We start from the raw sequence: 16,617 nt of genomic DNA, 5'->3' as shown, positions 1-16,617 counted from the left end.
GGCTGGGGATATTTGGGTACCTATCAAATAATACCATATATTGCTCTTTGATCCCAAACCAAAATAAAAGGTTTCTGTTAGATCTAAAACCAAAGGAAAACAATACAAGAAAAGAGAATATTCTGACTGCACTAACTTGATATCTTTCATACAAATATGAAAGCATTAACAGAGATGTCCTGATTTGATACTTTATGGTAGTATTTAACACAATTATAAATCAGTCCCAAATCGTGTTCACATTTAAGAGGTCTTTACACATTCTCTGGTGTATTTTATCTAGCATTTTGTGCTTTTGGAAAACAAAGGATGAAGAGCTTTTCCATCTGTCACTGACAGCAGTGGGACACATTCCACTTAGTACAGACAGGTTCTGCACAGTTGGTAGTTGGACAAGATTACCAGAAGCACGGAAAAACACAGTTCTCCAAATGAGACACCAAGAGTTGAAAGGAAGCGTGCGACTCATCTAATGGGTCCAAAGAATTCATCTGCCTGGTGAAGAGACCCCGACTCAGCCAGCTCAAGTAACCTTATCCATGTTCCCCAGCCACCTAGTGGCAAAGCAGAGAATCTAACGTACCTCTCAATACTCAAAGTCTTACTTTCCACAAACCATAATTGCTTCATCAAAATACTTTAAAATGATTGTTAAAACACGTCCCCAAGCTCAGCCTTTGCACCATACCTTGGAGTATGCTCTTTACTATAACCTCTGTGTGATCGGCCAGGAGGTCTGCCTTGGTAATTGCAGCCAGGGACAGGTAGTTGGACATATTCCTGCACAGTTCCTTGTTGCCTCTGTGGAGGAATTTCACTGCAATGGGGATGGCTAATGCCATCACAGGGGGCCGGTTGTAATTCTGAGGAAATATAAGAAATCAACAAATAATAAGTGGTTCATTCTTTATTCATTTATTCATTCATCCAAAAAATATTTATTGAGCTAAGCTCTCAGAGTGCAGCTGTGAAAACACAGGGCCCACCTTATTTTCCTTGTATTTGGGAACTCTGGGAACTCTTGTTCTTGTTAGGGAGACTTCGAGGCAAACTGGCGCTTAATAGCATAGGCTAATGAGGGCCATGATAAGGAATGTGCAGGGGGATAAGGGAGCAAAAAAGGAGCACTTAATCCAGTCTGAAGGGGGTGTCAAGGAAGACTTCCTGGAGGAAGTGATGTCTTCGCTGAGACCTGGTGGATGAAGAGGAAACGGCTGGAAGATAGCTAGGAAAGGAGTGGACAAAAGGAAAATCGTGTGTGAAAGCAGAGGGGTGAGAGAACTTGTGCATCTGAGGAACTGTAAATAGTTCAGTATGGATGATGTGGGGTACACATGGGAAAACTGGGGTAGGAGATGAGAGAGGGGACTGGAGAGGTAAACAGACTTGATTATGAAAGGTCTGGCACCATGCTAAGGAGTTTGGAATTGATCTTTAGGGTGATCAGGAGTCACTGATGAGAGGAATAACTTAGATTTATACTTGAGAAAAAAAAATCTAAGGAATGTTGAATCAGTTGCTTCCTGACTGTATGTTAAAAACTAAAGTTTCGACTGAGATTCGGAAGGAAAAAGACGAATGAACGTAAGGCTAAAAACTAAAGGATTCTGGATCCTGAAATAATTCTCTTTTTGATGTACTTTGTGACTGAACATCAATATCCTTACATACACAATAGTGCCATCAGCATTCAATTACCTAATTAGAGAATACTATTTGGAAAATACAAATTGTTTTCTTACAAATGAATGATATGTCTTCCCTACCATTAACCATTCTAATCATCAACCCCACCTTTTAGTCTAACTATAAAGCAAAAGTTGCACAGTGCACAATTTGTTCAACTTTACATTACTACATTAGAAATAAAAAAGTGGTTGTTTCTCTCTGACTGTTCATGTGAAAAATGCTTCTATCTTTCTACCCATAGATTATCCCCTCTAATACCTCCCACAATTCTAGGTTTATGGCAGGTGTTCAATAAACGTTTGTCAAGTTGAATAACTAATGAAGAAAACACAAATCTATAGTGATAGTTATGACTGGGAACACAATGTGGTGGGAAGGAGGAAGGGCAGGTGAGGGGGTTGGGAAAGGGCCTGCTCGCTCCCACCTTCTTGCTTGGGTCACCAACTGCCAGCAATGGCCTCCACTGCCATCCATTTTCAGGGCTAGTTGATTGGGCAGGTGAGTTGTTACACTTAGCAAGTAGGACTTCCACGGCCACCTCCCAGGTACTTCTAATGAAGGCACTTATACCCTTAGCTTCACGGGCCGTCAAATGACTCAAACGTTGACCAACCAGAGAATCACATTTCCAAATGATAAGTTCAGGGATGGGCAAGTTACCCAATTATAATGGAGGAGCCATTCAAGGGCTCTGTGAAAGAGACCCTCTCTCTTCTGTCGTATTCAAAATGCTGAGAATGGAAGATCAAGAGTAGCTGTCATTTTGTGACCTCAGTAGGAGAGAATCTGTATGAGATTCAAGGCAACATGGATCTATCTGAGACAAGTTAAGAGAAACCTGGTGGCGTCATTTGAGCCCCATGTATTAGGCTGTGCCTGAGGCCAGTTCTATCCCTAAATTTTTCTAAGTGAGCCAATTAAGTCTCTTGTGCTTAAACTTTTTTCTTCCCAGTCCCTAGAAACAAAAATAGACCTGATAAATCCATAATCCATTCCTGTAGCTCCACCCATTTTTCAGATTCAAGAATCAGTCTGACTCCTGAGCAGAGAAAATACGTAATTCAACAACGTAAGCTGATGTCTCACCATGAAGTCAGCCATGATGAAAGCTCTGACCCTACTCCTTGGTGACAAATCATGTGTTTATATATCAGTTCCACTCAGTAGGTCTCTGTCTTATCTTTCTTAGAGTTCCTACCATCTAACTATCAGAACCAGGGCCTGCAGCCAGACTTCTCTCAGATCAGGCTTTATCTAGAGTGTCTCCCCTCCTGGTAATTTAACTGTGCCTGATTAGACTAGGCCATTATTGGAGTGATGAGCTGTCAGGCATCCCTGGGAGGCTGGCTGCTCCCCGCCCTTCAGCATTAGAAGTCTGCCTGTGTACTTGGCCAGGCCTTACAGAACTGTTTGCATCCACTGAGGGAAACTCACACCGAGGGATTTCCAAAAGGCTGGTGCACAATCAGGTATGCCAATTTACTCTCTCACAGTGACAGTCTTTTCAGGTCAGACCCTTTCACACCATTAGGAAATCAGGAGCCAGATTACTAACCAGAATGTTCACTCATGGGCACAAGAGCAGATCAGAGCAAAGGAATATCTTGAGGGCTATTTCATCTAGGCCATGGTGAAACCTAACAGTCCTGCCCTACAGCCAAATCCCCATCTCTGGTGATTGGAACTTTCCTCTCCATCAGATTAAGTCTCTACCCACCCTTCACCCCCCAGACAGTGCTGAGTAAATGTGCCAAAATAATGACCCCGTACTGAGCATCCTCTTTTTGGTGACATGCACTTCAGACATGTGGTGTTTAGGAAGGCCGATTGATTTGTCGATTTTCTCTGTTATAATCTTACTCTATGCTCGCTCCCTTGAGGTTACATTTAAGTTATACCTCAATTTGAACAGAGTATTTCCCAAATGCTTCAGTCTCACCTATCAATTTCTTGGGTTGTCCCAATCTCTCCATAGTGTGTAGATTTTTGCTAGTTTACCTTTTACATGACATATCTTTGTCCCTGTCATGGCTGCCAAAGCTCTAGTTTTGAGAGTGGAACACAATCACACAATTCCTCTCAGAGTTTTCCAACAAAGAATATCATGCCCCAGTTACTTTACCTTCTCTGTCTATAGCCAAAACAACTTGCAGCTAGAGAAGTATACACCTTCCATTGGAGGAAAATGTCTCTAAGCATATTTACCTGTAACTTTCTGAGAAACCACAATGGTGCATTGGAAGTACAACTCAAGTGTTTCTTACTAATTGTGAACACAGACAGGCATAGTAAAAGATCAGTGAAAATCATATTCACAGCAACTAATGTTTTTAAACCTTGGGAATGAGCTAATACTTGCCAGCAACAATGAAAGAACAGGCTGTCTTAACCAATTTGGTCATATTTTTTTTTACAACAATTCTAGATGTCTGAGGGAAAAATAGTGGGCAGCTATTGAAGTCTTTGAAGTGTGGTTCCAAGTGAAAATTATTAAAAAATTTTTAATGTATAATATCATTATTAAAAAACAAAACAAAACTTTAACACACTCAATTTTTCTGTTTTCCTCCCACATATGTCATCTGGAAATCTCTCAAATGAGAAGAGAAGTGAAACATTAAGCAAAGAACAAATAGTTCATATAAACACCAAGGAATTGCCACCAAAGGCTCTCAATCTCTAAACAGCATCTAGACAGTTCCTAGTGTTTCAAGAGGCCATGGGCACTACTGACAGCAACAGGGTATGAGTGAGGGGCTGCTAGGCCAAGGTGAGGCTGGGCAAACATGGGTCCTATGGACCTCCTTCCAATGGCTGAGCTTTGCTCTCAGGTGAAGCAAAAGGATTTGCTAATGCAGTAGATCTCAGGCCCCTGAAATTATTTTATCTCTATGATTATTTGGATCCCAGGAATGCTAATGGTATACATGGAGAGAAAGCCCCTGTGATTGCTCGTACAAATAAACCACTTTAACAGCAACTGTTAATGCCAGAGCTTATGCTAGATCTTGCCCCTCCATGCAGATGTGAGCATGATGGCATGTGTATCTTCTTACACACAATTCAATACTCAGTACTCAGGGAACAATTCAGTGAAGTACAAGGTAGCAATAAAGAATTGCTCATGGGTAGCAATCTGCTAAGCGATTTGGGTTGGTTGGGGAAGAGGCTGAAACCACTGTAACTTGTACTGAGGAGAAAACTAGGCACTGGCTCTCAACATCATGATGGTTGGTCTGTCAGTTCTCTAGAATTTCATTCTAGCCCATCAGTTATGTCAGTAATTACAACCCCCTTGAGGTGCATGTGTATTTTCTTCAACCCTCTTCAGGTTTGGATTTATCCTAGAATGTAATGTGCTTTGTGGAGGGGGAGAGGGGTATCTTCTCTTTCAGGATTTTTCTACAGGCAAAGAAATAAGCACTGGCCAACTCCATATAGAACCCTGGTCAGAGGAAGATGTGGTTTGAAATAGGTACTTCCAGATAGTGGCTGGATCACAAATGGAGATTGCTTTTATAATAAAATTGTTCTTCGTGAGCAGCAAGTATTGTTATGCCCATTTTACAGATGGCAGAACAGAGGCTTAGAGAGATGAAATAACTTGCCAGTCTCTTACTGATACGAGACCAAGAGTATCTGATTCTAAGGTCCTCAAGCTCTAAAGCCTTTTGTTCTTCTACCTCTCAGCATCTCCTAAGGGAGTCAGAATTTCAGACTAGGAGGTGATCTGAGAGCTCACCTGATTCATCCTTCATTTTACAGATGTCTAAGGACACAGGGTGGGATGGCAGGATAGTATCACCCACCACAAAAGAAACCAGAACTCACAAGTGCATGCCTCATACATGTACAGATTCTGCATTGAGGAAGGTATAAAGGTGAATTCTGAAAATTTTAAAACTATTTTGAGGTAAATGTGGCAAGTTCATACAGTTAGGACCAAGAAAAGAAAGCAGTATAACCACTAATTATTAAAAGTAGAATAGGAATGGTCATCTAAAGTAGGTTTGAGTGTAGGTTGAAAAAGGAAATTTAGGAAAAAAAAAGGTTTTTTCTTGTGTGTGTGTGTGAACATATTTAGCTTCAAATGACAGTGAAGTGGCCAGAAAAAAAAAATGGCTAAGAATACGGGCAGAAGAACTGGTGGGCCCTTGCTTGATCAGGTAGTGTGAAGCTGGGATTGCTTATCTTGGGAGGTAAGGTGGGTGGAGAGGGAATCTTTGTGTGTGTGTAGCTAAAAATGTTAAGTGGTTGACTTTAAAGTTGACCTACTGTTTTATTTTACTGAAAAAACAAAACAGAATATGAGTCATCTGGATTTCTACATGTTTCCCACAAGAACCTATTTTACAAGTAGGACAAAATCTTCTTTTCAATATTTACCGCAGGCCAAAATGTTCCCCTTAAAATCTGATTGAAAGCTAAATGCCAAAGCTGCAACCACAGCCTTGCCTTTGGTTCGTGGGAAATGACTTTCTGGGACCACACCCCTAGGGGTAGCCTGGACAAATTGCTGCACTTTGCTCTGAAAAAGGCAAGTTTACATTTAGGGCTTTCCATCTTTCATTATTACACCTTCTGCCTGCTCAGAGGGCACACAATGGACGCCCTGTGACCACACTGGCCCTACAGGCCGGAATCGCCCACTTCTGTGACTCACTTGTCCCTCTCAACCAAGACACCTAACCCTTAGCCCTTTTCTCTGTCCTTTCCCAAAATGTCAGTGCTTGTCCTCAGGGCCCTGCTCTCAACAATCTTACAAACTCATTCTCATTGATCAGCAGTGAGTTCCAAGTTTTTATTTGCTCCCCACTATCCCCTTTTTAAAGTAGGAGACGTAATGCCTTACCCAGAATGAAACATCCCTTTATGTTAGACTTTGGGGCATTTTGGAAGGGCAGCCTGCTTAGTTCTCTGATCTGGGTCTCATTTCACAAATTTGGACTTTTGTACAATCTGTTTTGTCTACTTGGAATGTTCTCTCACTCCACTTTTCCTACCTGGTAAAATTCCCGATAATTGCTCATAACCCTTTCAAATTCGATCTCCATCCAGAAAGCCTTCCAGACTCTCTAGAACTGTACCAACACAGGAGCCGAGTGAACCTACTGAGCTCCTGAATTGTGACCAGTGCAAAGTAAGACATGCTAACACACACAATGGATTTATGAGACTTAGTATACAAAACAGGTAAAACATCTCATTAATTTTTACACTGATTACATGTTGAAATAATAACATTTTGGATATACTGGGTTAAGGAAAATATAATATCAAATCAATTTCATCTGTTTTCACCTCTTTTTAACGTGGCTATTAGAAAATTTTAAATTCCGTTATGTGGCTCATGTTTGCAGCTTGCATTGTATTTCTGTTGGACAGTGCTGCTGGAATCTAGACCAGTGGTTTTGAAATCACAGGGGGAGCCGGAGAATAGGGCTGATTTATGAGTTTCTGTCTGAATGTCTGTGGAGTGGCACTTTGGAGTGAAATAATCTAGGCTTCTGATGTATGTCAATAACATAGTCAAGAATAATCAACAAACTAGTGGTTGCCAGTGGAGGAGAGGAGGGGTGACATAGGGGTAGGGGAGTGGGATGTGTAAACTATTGAGTGAAAGATAGGCTCAGGGATGTATTGTACAACACCGGGAATATAGCCAATATTTTGTAATAACTATAAATGAAGTGTAACCTTTAAAAATTGTATAAAAAATAAATAAAATTTAAAAATTAATAAATACTCAAGATAAAAATAAAAGAATAATCAATGAAGAAAAGGTGTGTTAGGTCTTTGTTGTTATATCCAAAAGCATTAATCTTCCATTAATTTCGCTGAAATACCCATCTCTTCCCCTCCCATCTCTAACACTGGGGACAAAGGAAAACCAGTATGATAGTGTGTGTAGACTCTTTTGTTCAGTTGACCAGTCCCAGAACTGAGCAGACAAAATGCAATATGCTTCAGTTAAACACAGACAACTGTGAGAAAAAACAGAAGAAAGGAAGCTAATATTAGCTGCTACACACAGTGCTAAACACTTTAGCATAGCTGGAATTTCCTGACCTATGCTCAGCAGAACACTAGTTCTGAGGTATGTTCATAAACGTTGTGTTGGGGTGAGAAGGGGAAGGAAGTTACATGGTCAAATCAGACTGCAAAATGCGGTTCTAAACAAAGTTAACCAGCTTTCTTTATTGCAGGAATTTTCAGAGCCTTTAATGTGCTATGAAACATTGTGACAGCTCAAAAGGGAAAAACTGAATTCAGTGTTTCCCAACTTATCTGACCACAGAATTCTTTTTAAAGAAACAACTATCAACATTACTGGTTGGTAAAATTTGTCAGACAATGTCACTTCATCTGTATTTTATAGGCAGGAAACTGTGGCTTAGAAGTTATGTGACTTGTCCAACATTTTAATTTTACATAATTAGTTCGTGGCTGAGCCAAAATTCCAAATTCATGTTTATGCCAAAGGGAAGAACTTAAACATGGTCAGAACAGGCAAATATTATTATAATGGAAAATTCACAGTACATATAGAAATGCACTTAAAAATGACTTAGCCACTTCTCTCCACATATTCCAAGCTCACTGCCCCTCAACTCAGACTCCACCCCCTCTTTGGTCTCCTTGGATGAAAGAGGTCTCCTTTTCTGAATTTTCCAATATTCCTCATTTGGATCTGGACACACAGTGCTTTACTGTTAGCTTTTTATATGTACATGTCTTATCTCTCCAAATAGATTAGAGCTTGCTGTGGTGTTACTTTGAATTCCCCTCAGTGTGTCTTGCATACAGTAGGGGCTCAGTACAACCTTCTCGGTTTATTAATTACCAGCCTGCTCAACTTAGCTATTGATGGTTTGTGGTGTCTTTTTACAGTATCTGAATGCTACAGAAACATTGGCTCACGGTTCAGAGACACCACGTGTTCCCCTAAGCTGCCAAGCCGGTCTCAAATAGCATGATGCTGAACACTGACATACCTGTAAAATGCAACTCATGATATCAGACGCAATTTTTGCGTGGGGAGTGTCTTCGTCTTTCCCGGATGGTCTCAGGTTGTGTTCCAGGCAGGAGTCCCAGAGCCCCACAAGGGCCTCTGCGTGCTTTTCAATCGACTCTGTTTCTCTGATGGCTGTTGTGATTCGTGTGATACAGATTTCAACCACTGCTTGGTCATTGTTATTGGTTTGGTAATCCTGTTTGAAAGAAAACCTTCATGTTAAATAATACTCTGGAAAGTTATTCTTTGAAGGACCTACAAAATATGAACTCAGTCACTTAGCAAATGGGTGTGCCATACTGCGGCTAAAGGATGAGGTTGTAAAGCCCAATGCAATACCTTCTTCTTTGAAGATGAGTACTTTGTGGACTAGGCAGATTTGCAAACGTGCTAAAATGGAGCAGGTTTGTACTATCACAGATACACAGACAGGGAGCAGAGAGAGTCCAAAGGAGGTTAATTATTCACTTGCACGTGGGTTCAAATTTCAGGCTATTTCAGTTTCTAAGTTCATTAGAGGTCAGGGTTTACTTTTTGCTCTGACATTTCAGCAACTTTTGTGAAATGTTTCAAATTACTCTCCAATTTCCCCTCAGGAGCGTTCTCTCTCTTTCTGCACATAACAGAACTTATCATTTCATCTCTTCCTTTTCAATTCAAATAACTACCAAGTCCATTGTAGCTCTCCCCAACCAAATTTCCCTCCATTCCCCTATTTTAATTCTTCCTCAAATACCTAATGATCTTTATGGAGAGGTAATATGACCCTTCAAAAAATCTAAATGTGAAAAATAGGTCCATCACTTTAACTTGGAAAACTGGCCTGTGAACTCTGCGTGGTGGATTGGCAAAACTGAACACAAAACAGAGCAGGGAAGAGCTTAGACTCTTGCACCATCATGTGCCATTAGAGCCAGGAAGTGGTGGGGTTTTCCTGTCCAATTACAGGCTCTAGCTTGATCTTTTTTCTACTCTTACAACTAATGTTACAGTAAATATCTTATGCGTGAAGCCCTCTCCACGCTGTAGATTATGTATAGTCCACATTCACCAGAAGTGGAAATTTCTGAGACAAAACTCAGGAACATTTTAAGGCTCATGATACATACTGCCAAACTATTTTCCAGAAAGGTCTTACTGATTTATACTCCCATCAGTTGGGTTAAAGCAAGCTCTGCCCATTGTACGTTTGCAAGAACAGAGTATTTTTAATTTTTGCTAATTTGATTGGTGAAAAACAGTATCTCATTGTTGTTTTCCTTGGAATTTCTTGATGAGAAGTAAGGTTGAATATTTTCACATGTTTATTTGTCATTTGTATTTCCTCCTTTGGGAACTGCCCACTGTATCTTATGTCTATTTTTCCTTAGATGACTTCATTTTTTTTTGGTCCTTCTTTGGTGAAATAATATCTTTTTCTATTAAGGATATTATGCAGAGCTTTGGAAAATTGGTTGTGAATATGTCCCCATGTTTCATTATTTTTAGTTGTTTTGCTGCTCTTATTGACATGCTAAGGTTTTAGATAGCCAAATCTATCAGTCTTTGGGGACTTTATTGTTTTTCCTTTTTTTAATTGGAAATTAAAGTTGGTTAAATTATTTAGTTTTTTGAAAAGAGAATACATGGACATGGTACAAAAATACAAAAGACACAAAGAAAAGATTTACACTGAAAAGTTAGTCTCCCTTTCACCTCAGTTCCCTTCCCTGGGGAAACCATACTCACCAGTTTCTCACGTATTTGACAGATGTACTCTATGCTCATACAAATCTCCATCTGCATGCACTCCTTCCTTCCTCCCTCCCTCCCTTCCTTCTTCCCTCCCTTTCTTTCTCTGTGATTCCTTTAATAGCTTTTTATTAACTTCATGTTTTCTTTATTCAAAGGTTTAATAAAAATTTACCTGGAGACTTCCCTGGTGGTCCAGTGGCCAGGACTCCACACTCCCAATGCAGGGGGCCCAGGTTTGATCCCTGGTCAGGGAACTAGATCTCACATGCCCCAACTAAGAGTTCACATGCTGCAACTAAAGGATCCTGCACGCGGTAACGAAAATCCTGCATGCCACAACTAAGATCCGGCACAGCCAAATAAATAAATATTAAAAAAAGAAATTTACCTGTATTTTTTCTACATTAAAAAAAAATAACTCAACAACATTTAATGTTTAGTATTTTAGAAATTAATCTTTTAACCATTCACTTAGCTCTTGAGTCTATCTGGCATTTATGGAAGTAAGTAAAGATGTACATTTTCTATGAATTAGCTCATCTAATTTTCCCATCATTATTTACTGACTAATTCATTTCCTAGTTATTGTTTTATGTGTATATCAGGTTCTAATTCAGGGCTGTCTCTTCTGTTTACTTGTTCAATTTTGGGTGTTTGTTTTTTGTCCCTCGTAAGTATTTATTGTCATAGGCTTGCTCCATTAAAGCCACAGCAGTGCTACCTACACACAAACCTTGCCACACAGTCCCCACTGGTGGGTTCCAGTCCGCAGTCTCCTGGAGCTGAGGCCTAGCTGTGCCACCAGAGGCCTCAGGATCGGCCAGTCTTGCCTGGTTCTCTGTTCATGCCAGCAGCTCTGCCCCCCTACCTGGGGTGCCCCCGCTAGGTAGTTGGAGGACCGGTGGGAGGAATGCAGGCCGACTCTGGCCTCTCCCCACCGGAGCGGAGCCCTGGGGGGCTGGAGCCGGCTCTCCCGGGCCCTCTGTGGCTGCCTTGCTCCTGGGCTGCACTGGAGGCTCCTGCCTGAGCCGGGAAAGTGAGGGCAGACCACCCCACCGGGTCCTTCCCTGTCCCGGCAGAAGGTGCTGAGAGTCCAGCCCGGTGCAGAAGGCACCACTCTGCCTCCCTTCTGGGAACAAGCGCCCTTCTGCCCCAGCTACCTGGAAGCCACTTTAGGGAAAGATGGTCCACCTTCTGGGCCTTAGAGTTGTGCCCCGCGTAAATGCAGCACCTGCCACTCCTCAGGCCTTGCTGAAGAGTCCCGGGTGCCGTGTGCAGGTGACCGGGTGGCCCTGAGGCGAGGGGAGTTCACCTGTAGCCACCTGCAAGCTAGCAGCTGGCGGTGCAAGATGCGCCTCAGCTGGCCTCAGAGTTCGGGCTCGGGAACTACCTGTGAACCCTGCTCTGCGTCCGCCTCCTGTAATGGCCGTTCGACTCTCCCAGGCATAATGTGAATCAATGAAGTTGCACTCCGAGGGCCCCCAAAAGCAAATTTCACAACACTGTGTGGCCGTTTCCAGGACTAGAAAGAATTCAGTGGTCCTCTTGGGGCCGTTGTGGCCGAGGCCCAAGAGCCAGAGGTCACGTGTGCTGTACGTTACCTCACACACTTACCTGATGACCACAGGTGCAGGGAGGCCTTCCACATTCCAGCTGAAGGAAAATGAGGACACAGGTCGAGGCCAGGACGGCTGCTCACGTGCCTGTCCCTCTGCTCCCCACATGCCTCATCCCAGCCCTCCAGGGACCAGAAAGGTCATTGTAGGGCCCTCACTACTTGCCAAGCATAGCAGCCTCAGGAGGTCAGTAATCGTCATTCTTGTGTTTTTCCGATGAGACCGCCCTGGTGGTGAGTGGGGAGCTGAGCCAGAGAGCAGGGCTTCCTTCTAGAATCCCATTTATTTTGGCATCTGGCAGGTCTGGTGAACGCAGCTCAGGTCAGGTCCGTCTCCAGGAGGATTCTGAGTTTGGCAGAGGCTGGAGCCCTGACGGGCAGCCCCTCACTCAGGCCATGCTGCGGCTTAGCGGCACAGCAAAGTCCTGCGCGTGCTCCTGCAGAGTCCGGCGGGCAGCCGCCTGGGCCCTCTTCTCCCGCGCCGCCCCTGCTGCAGCTTGGTCAGCCTCTGCTCCCGCCGCTTGCAGGCCTGCAGCTGGCGCTGGGCCTTGTCCAGGGCGTCAGGTGCGGCCTCAGCCCGCCGCTTCCAGAGCAGCCGCTGCCCACCCGGTCGCTGGGCTCGTTCTGGATGGAGGCTCCGGCGGGTGGCGGGAGGCACAGCATGCCGGCCGAGGGCGAGGCGGACCTCGGCTCCAGAGTCGACGGCTGCCGGTTCCCGCTTGGGTGCCGGCTCAGTGCTGCAGCCCGCTTCATCTGCCTGGGCCCCCAGGGCCCCCAAGAGGTCTGAAAAGGCACTGCTCCTCTCTCAGTGGGGGAGGTAGGCAAAGCGGCACGGGCTGAGGCCTCTTCCGCCGGAAAGCAGGTGACGTCAGGAGGTGGAGCCCGAGAAGTTGGCATTGTGGGCCCTTGGCCCTCAGAGCAGCGTTTCCTGCATCGCCGGAGCTGGCTGACTTCAGGAGGTCCAGGTGGGTAACTGTGCCCCTGGGTCCTGGTCGTTGGGCGCAACTTGGAGAAGGACTCAGATATTGTGGGAACTGCTCCCTCCTTCAGCCTGTGATACCCACTGATTCCCCCCAGTTCAAAACAGTTGTCCTCAAAGTGTTTGAAGCAGATGTACTCGGATGCCGTGTCCCACACGCCTTGGCCACTGGGGTCCAGGCGCTGGCAGTTGGCCAGCCACAAGCCTCGCCTCTGGTTGTCCTTCTTGGGAAGCCTGTGGAAGGAGATGCCACGGTTGCGCGTCTCGCACGTGTCCCGCGTGCACCTCCCGGCACGGAGCAGTGACGGGATGTGGTCTCACCGTTGCTGCGCCGAAGTCTGGTGAGGTATGATACCGAGCGGTTTAGCTCGTCTTTTTTTTTTTTTTTTTTAAACTTATTAATTTTATTTACTTTATTTTTGGCTGTGTTGGGTCTTTGTTGCTGCGGGCAGGCTTTCTCTGGTTGCCGCGAGCGGGGGCTACTCTTCCTTGCGGTGCACAGGCTTGTCATCGCGGTGGCTTCTCTTGTTGCGGAGCGCGGGCTCTAGGCGCGTGGGCTTCAGTAGTTGTGGCACGTGGGCTCAGTAGTTGTGGCGCACGGGCTTAGTTGCTCCGCGGCATGTGGGATCTTCCCGGACCAGGGCTCAAACCCGTGTCCCCTGCATTGGCAGGCAGATTCTCAACCACTGCGCCACCGGGGAGGCTCTCAAGTCTTCTTAATTGTAATATTTTTTCTGATCATTCTCTTGGGTTTACTAGAAAGATTTCTGTATTGTATCTGTACCTTTTATATATCTCATGGCTTATTGTGTCAGCTAGAATTTCCTAAACTATTTCACATTAAAAGGATAAAAGAAAGAATGCGGTTTAGTTTCTGGTTTTAGTTCCTGATTTTTGACATATACAATTTTATGGCCAAAAGTAAGAAAATACTGTATTTTAAATCATATAGATGCACCACTTTCTATTTTGAAAGTTTAAATATTTGTTTTAATTTTTTTCATGTCCTCTCAGCATCTATAGAGGTAACCAAGCATTTTTTCCTTACCTGGCTTATGGATGTGAAGTGTTACATTATCATATCGTATGAAATTTCCGGATATTAATCCATCACCATATTCCTAGAATGAACACCACTTGGTTTGGTGGACTGTTTATTATATTTTCTTTTACCTTTCTTCTTTGTTGGTGAGTGTATTTTTTATTTTAATGCAGCAGACTTATTACTTGTGCCAGAACCTATATAGCAAATAGGTACTTATAGAGCCAAGTCATAGAGGAAAAATGGAATATTAGAGGGCAAATAAGTGATGCTGACTTTTCCAAAAATCTCTGCAGCAATAGAAAAACCAAAACCACCCTTAGGGGAGAAAAATAACAGAGAACACCATTGGGCTAAAATCACTATCTTTGGCCATAACTGTTCTTGTAAAAAGCAGTTATTTCAATGGCATCATCTTCAAATATGAAGCAGCATCATATTGGTTACTTTATGTAATAAAGGGAATATACATAAAATCAGATGAAACAGAACCAATACCATAGACAGAAGGAAGCCTGTATTCCAACTGTAAATGCTAAGATGGTTAATATGATTGCTCCATAACATTTTCTCTAGGCTTTCTGGACTCCAAGAAGAGGAGGAAATTGTGTACTACAGTGCTTCCGGAACATATAATTGTACCTGGTACATAGTTGATGCTCAGTAAAGGTTCATTGGTTTTATTCATTCATTTATTTAATTTATAAAAAATTGAAGTATAGTTGATATATATATCACAATATACAATATTATGTTAGTTTCAGGTGTGTTAGTTTCAGGTGTACAGCATAGTGGTTCAGTATTTTTGCAGATTATATTCCATTATAGGTTATTATAAGATAATGGGTATAATGCTATATAGTAAGTCCTTGTTGCTTATCTGTTTTATATATAGTGATTTATATCTGTTAATCCCATACCCCTGATTTGTCCCTCCCTTCTTCCCTCTCCCCTTTGATATCCACAAGTTTGTTTTCTATGTTTGTGAGTCTGTTTCTGTCTTGTATACATTCATTTGTATTATTTTTTTAGATTCCACATATAAGTGATATCATATAGTATTTGTATTTCTCTGACTTATTTCACTAAGCATAATATTTTCATTGGTTTTAATTGAACAGGAAAGAAGATTTTGTTGGTACTAATTTTCAAAATTTAATTATGTGAAAAAATATATTTATGAATCTTAATTTAAAATTTAATTTAAAAAATAGGAAATAAGAAAAAAGTCTCCCTTTTCCCCTACTCATTACCCTCCCACAAAGAACCAAGTTATTACTTTCTTGTGTATCCTTACAAAGATTTTATATACATATTCAAGCAAATGTACATATGTACGTAGAGAAATATATGATACACATACATACATACATATACATATATACTCCCCCAATCCTTATTTTACACACAGATGGTAGCAAAATGGACATACACATCTGCATCTTGCTTTCTCACTTCATACTGAATCTTGGAGATCTTTTCAAACTAACATATGAAGAGTTTCGCCATTCACGTTTATGGTAGGATAGTATTCCAATGTAAGGAGGTACCATAGTGTATTTAATTTGCTCCCTATTGATGAACGTTTAGGCAGTTTCCAATCTTTGGAATTATGAAAAAATGTTTCATTGTCTAACCTCATATGCAAGTTACTTCACACTTACAGGAGCATGTGCATAGAACAAATTCCTATAAGTGGAAGTAGATTGGTGTCTCTCCATTACTCTTCTGTTTTATATTTTTTCTTGGTTGTTATTAAGACTACTGTGAGTACTACTACTGCTACACAGAGGAGCTATAGAATCAGCTTGTCTAGTTCAGAAAGAAAATTTCTGATGGTGTTTTTATTAAAATATTTCTACTAATTTAGGGATAACTGACATATTTATGATGCTGAGTTTCCTATGTAAGAATATAGCATGCCTCTCTACTTTCCAGGTCCACTTTTGTGTCCCTCAGAAAGATTTTAAAGATTTCTTAATCTAGAGCATGAACATTTATTCATGCAGATTATTTATATATCTAGATACTTTATCTTTCTGTTGACATTCTAAATTGGTTCTTCTTGGTGACTATTTCCACTAACTGGTTATTGTTATATAAAATCTACCAATTTCTGCACACTAATTTAATACCCTACCAATTCACTGAATTCTTTTAATGTTAGAGTGTTTTCAGTTGATCCTCTTGGATTTCCAGATATGTTCTCATGTTATTTGCAAAAGATGGCAATTTTACCTCCTCCTTTTTAAACTTTTTGCTAATTTTATCTTGTTATTAATTGTTTTGGCTAGAATCTCTAGAAAAATGTAAAATACTTACATTATATTAGAAAGTCTTGTATAGTTCCTAACTTTAAGGAAAATACTCCTAGGATTTCTCTAGTAAGTATTATGCTGTTTTTTTATAATGTTAAGATATATTTTATAATGTTAAGAAGGTACCAATCTATTCCTATTTTATTGAATTTATCTTTTAATCAAGAATGGATAATGAATTTCATTAAATGCCTTTTTAGAATTTATAGATATATTATTTTTGCC

General features: G+C 41.7%; 1 protein-coding gene and 1 pseudogene across 4 annotated transcripts in view; both read right to left on the bottom strand.

Annotated features, from left to right (window-relative positions):
• VEPH1 (ventricular zone expressed PH domain containing 1) overlaps positions 1-16,617 on the bottom strand; it is a gene marked incomplete at both ends in the record, with an annotated part of 216,361 nt that overhangs the window by 181,611 nt on the left and 18,133 nt on the right. For all 3 annotated transcript variants that reach the window (XM_079705451.1, XM_079705452.1, XM_079705453.1), the window contains 2 exons: positions 689-863; positions 8,685-8,900. In XM_079705451.1, the coding sequence (XP_079561577.1) occupies positions 689-863; positions 8,685-8,900 (391 nt within the window). The remainder of the gene's footprint in view (positions 1-688; positions 864-8,684; positions 8,901-16,617) is intronic.
• On the bottom strand, positions 12,443-15,746 carry LOC307053156 (THAP domain-containing protein 7-like; annotated as a pseudogene). The gene is made up of 2 exons: positions 15,739-15,746; positions 12,443-13,370 (listed from the first exon to the last, which is right to left on the bottom strand). The product of its transcript is annotated as a THAP domain-containing protein 7-like (transcript).

The sequence above is a fragment of the Hyperoodon ampullatus genome (genome assembly GCF_949752795.1).
Source record: "Hyperoodon ampullatus genome assembly, chromosome: 5".
NCBI classification, from domain to species: Eukaryota; Metazoa; Chordata; class Mammalia; order Artiodactyla; family Ziphiidae; genus Hyperoodon; species Hyperoodon ampullatus.
The sequence above is the reverse complement of the archived record's forward strand: the minus strand, read 5'-3'. Positions and strand labels throughout refer to the sequence as shown.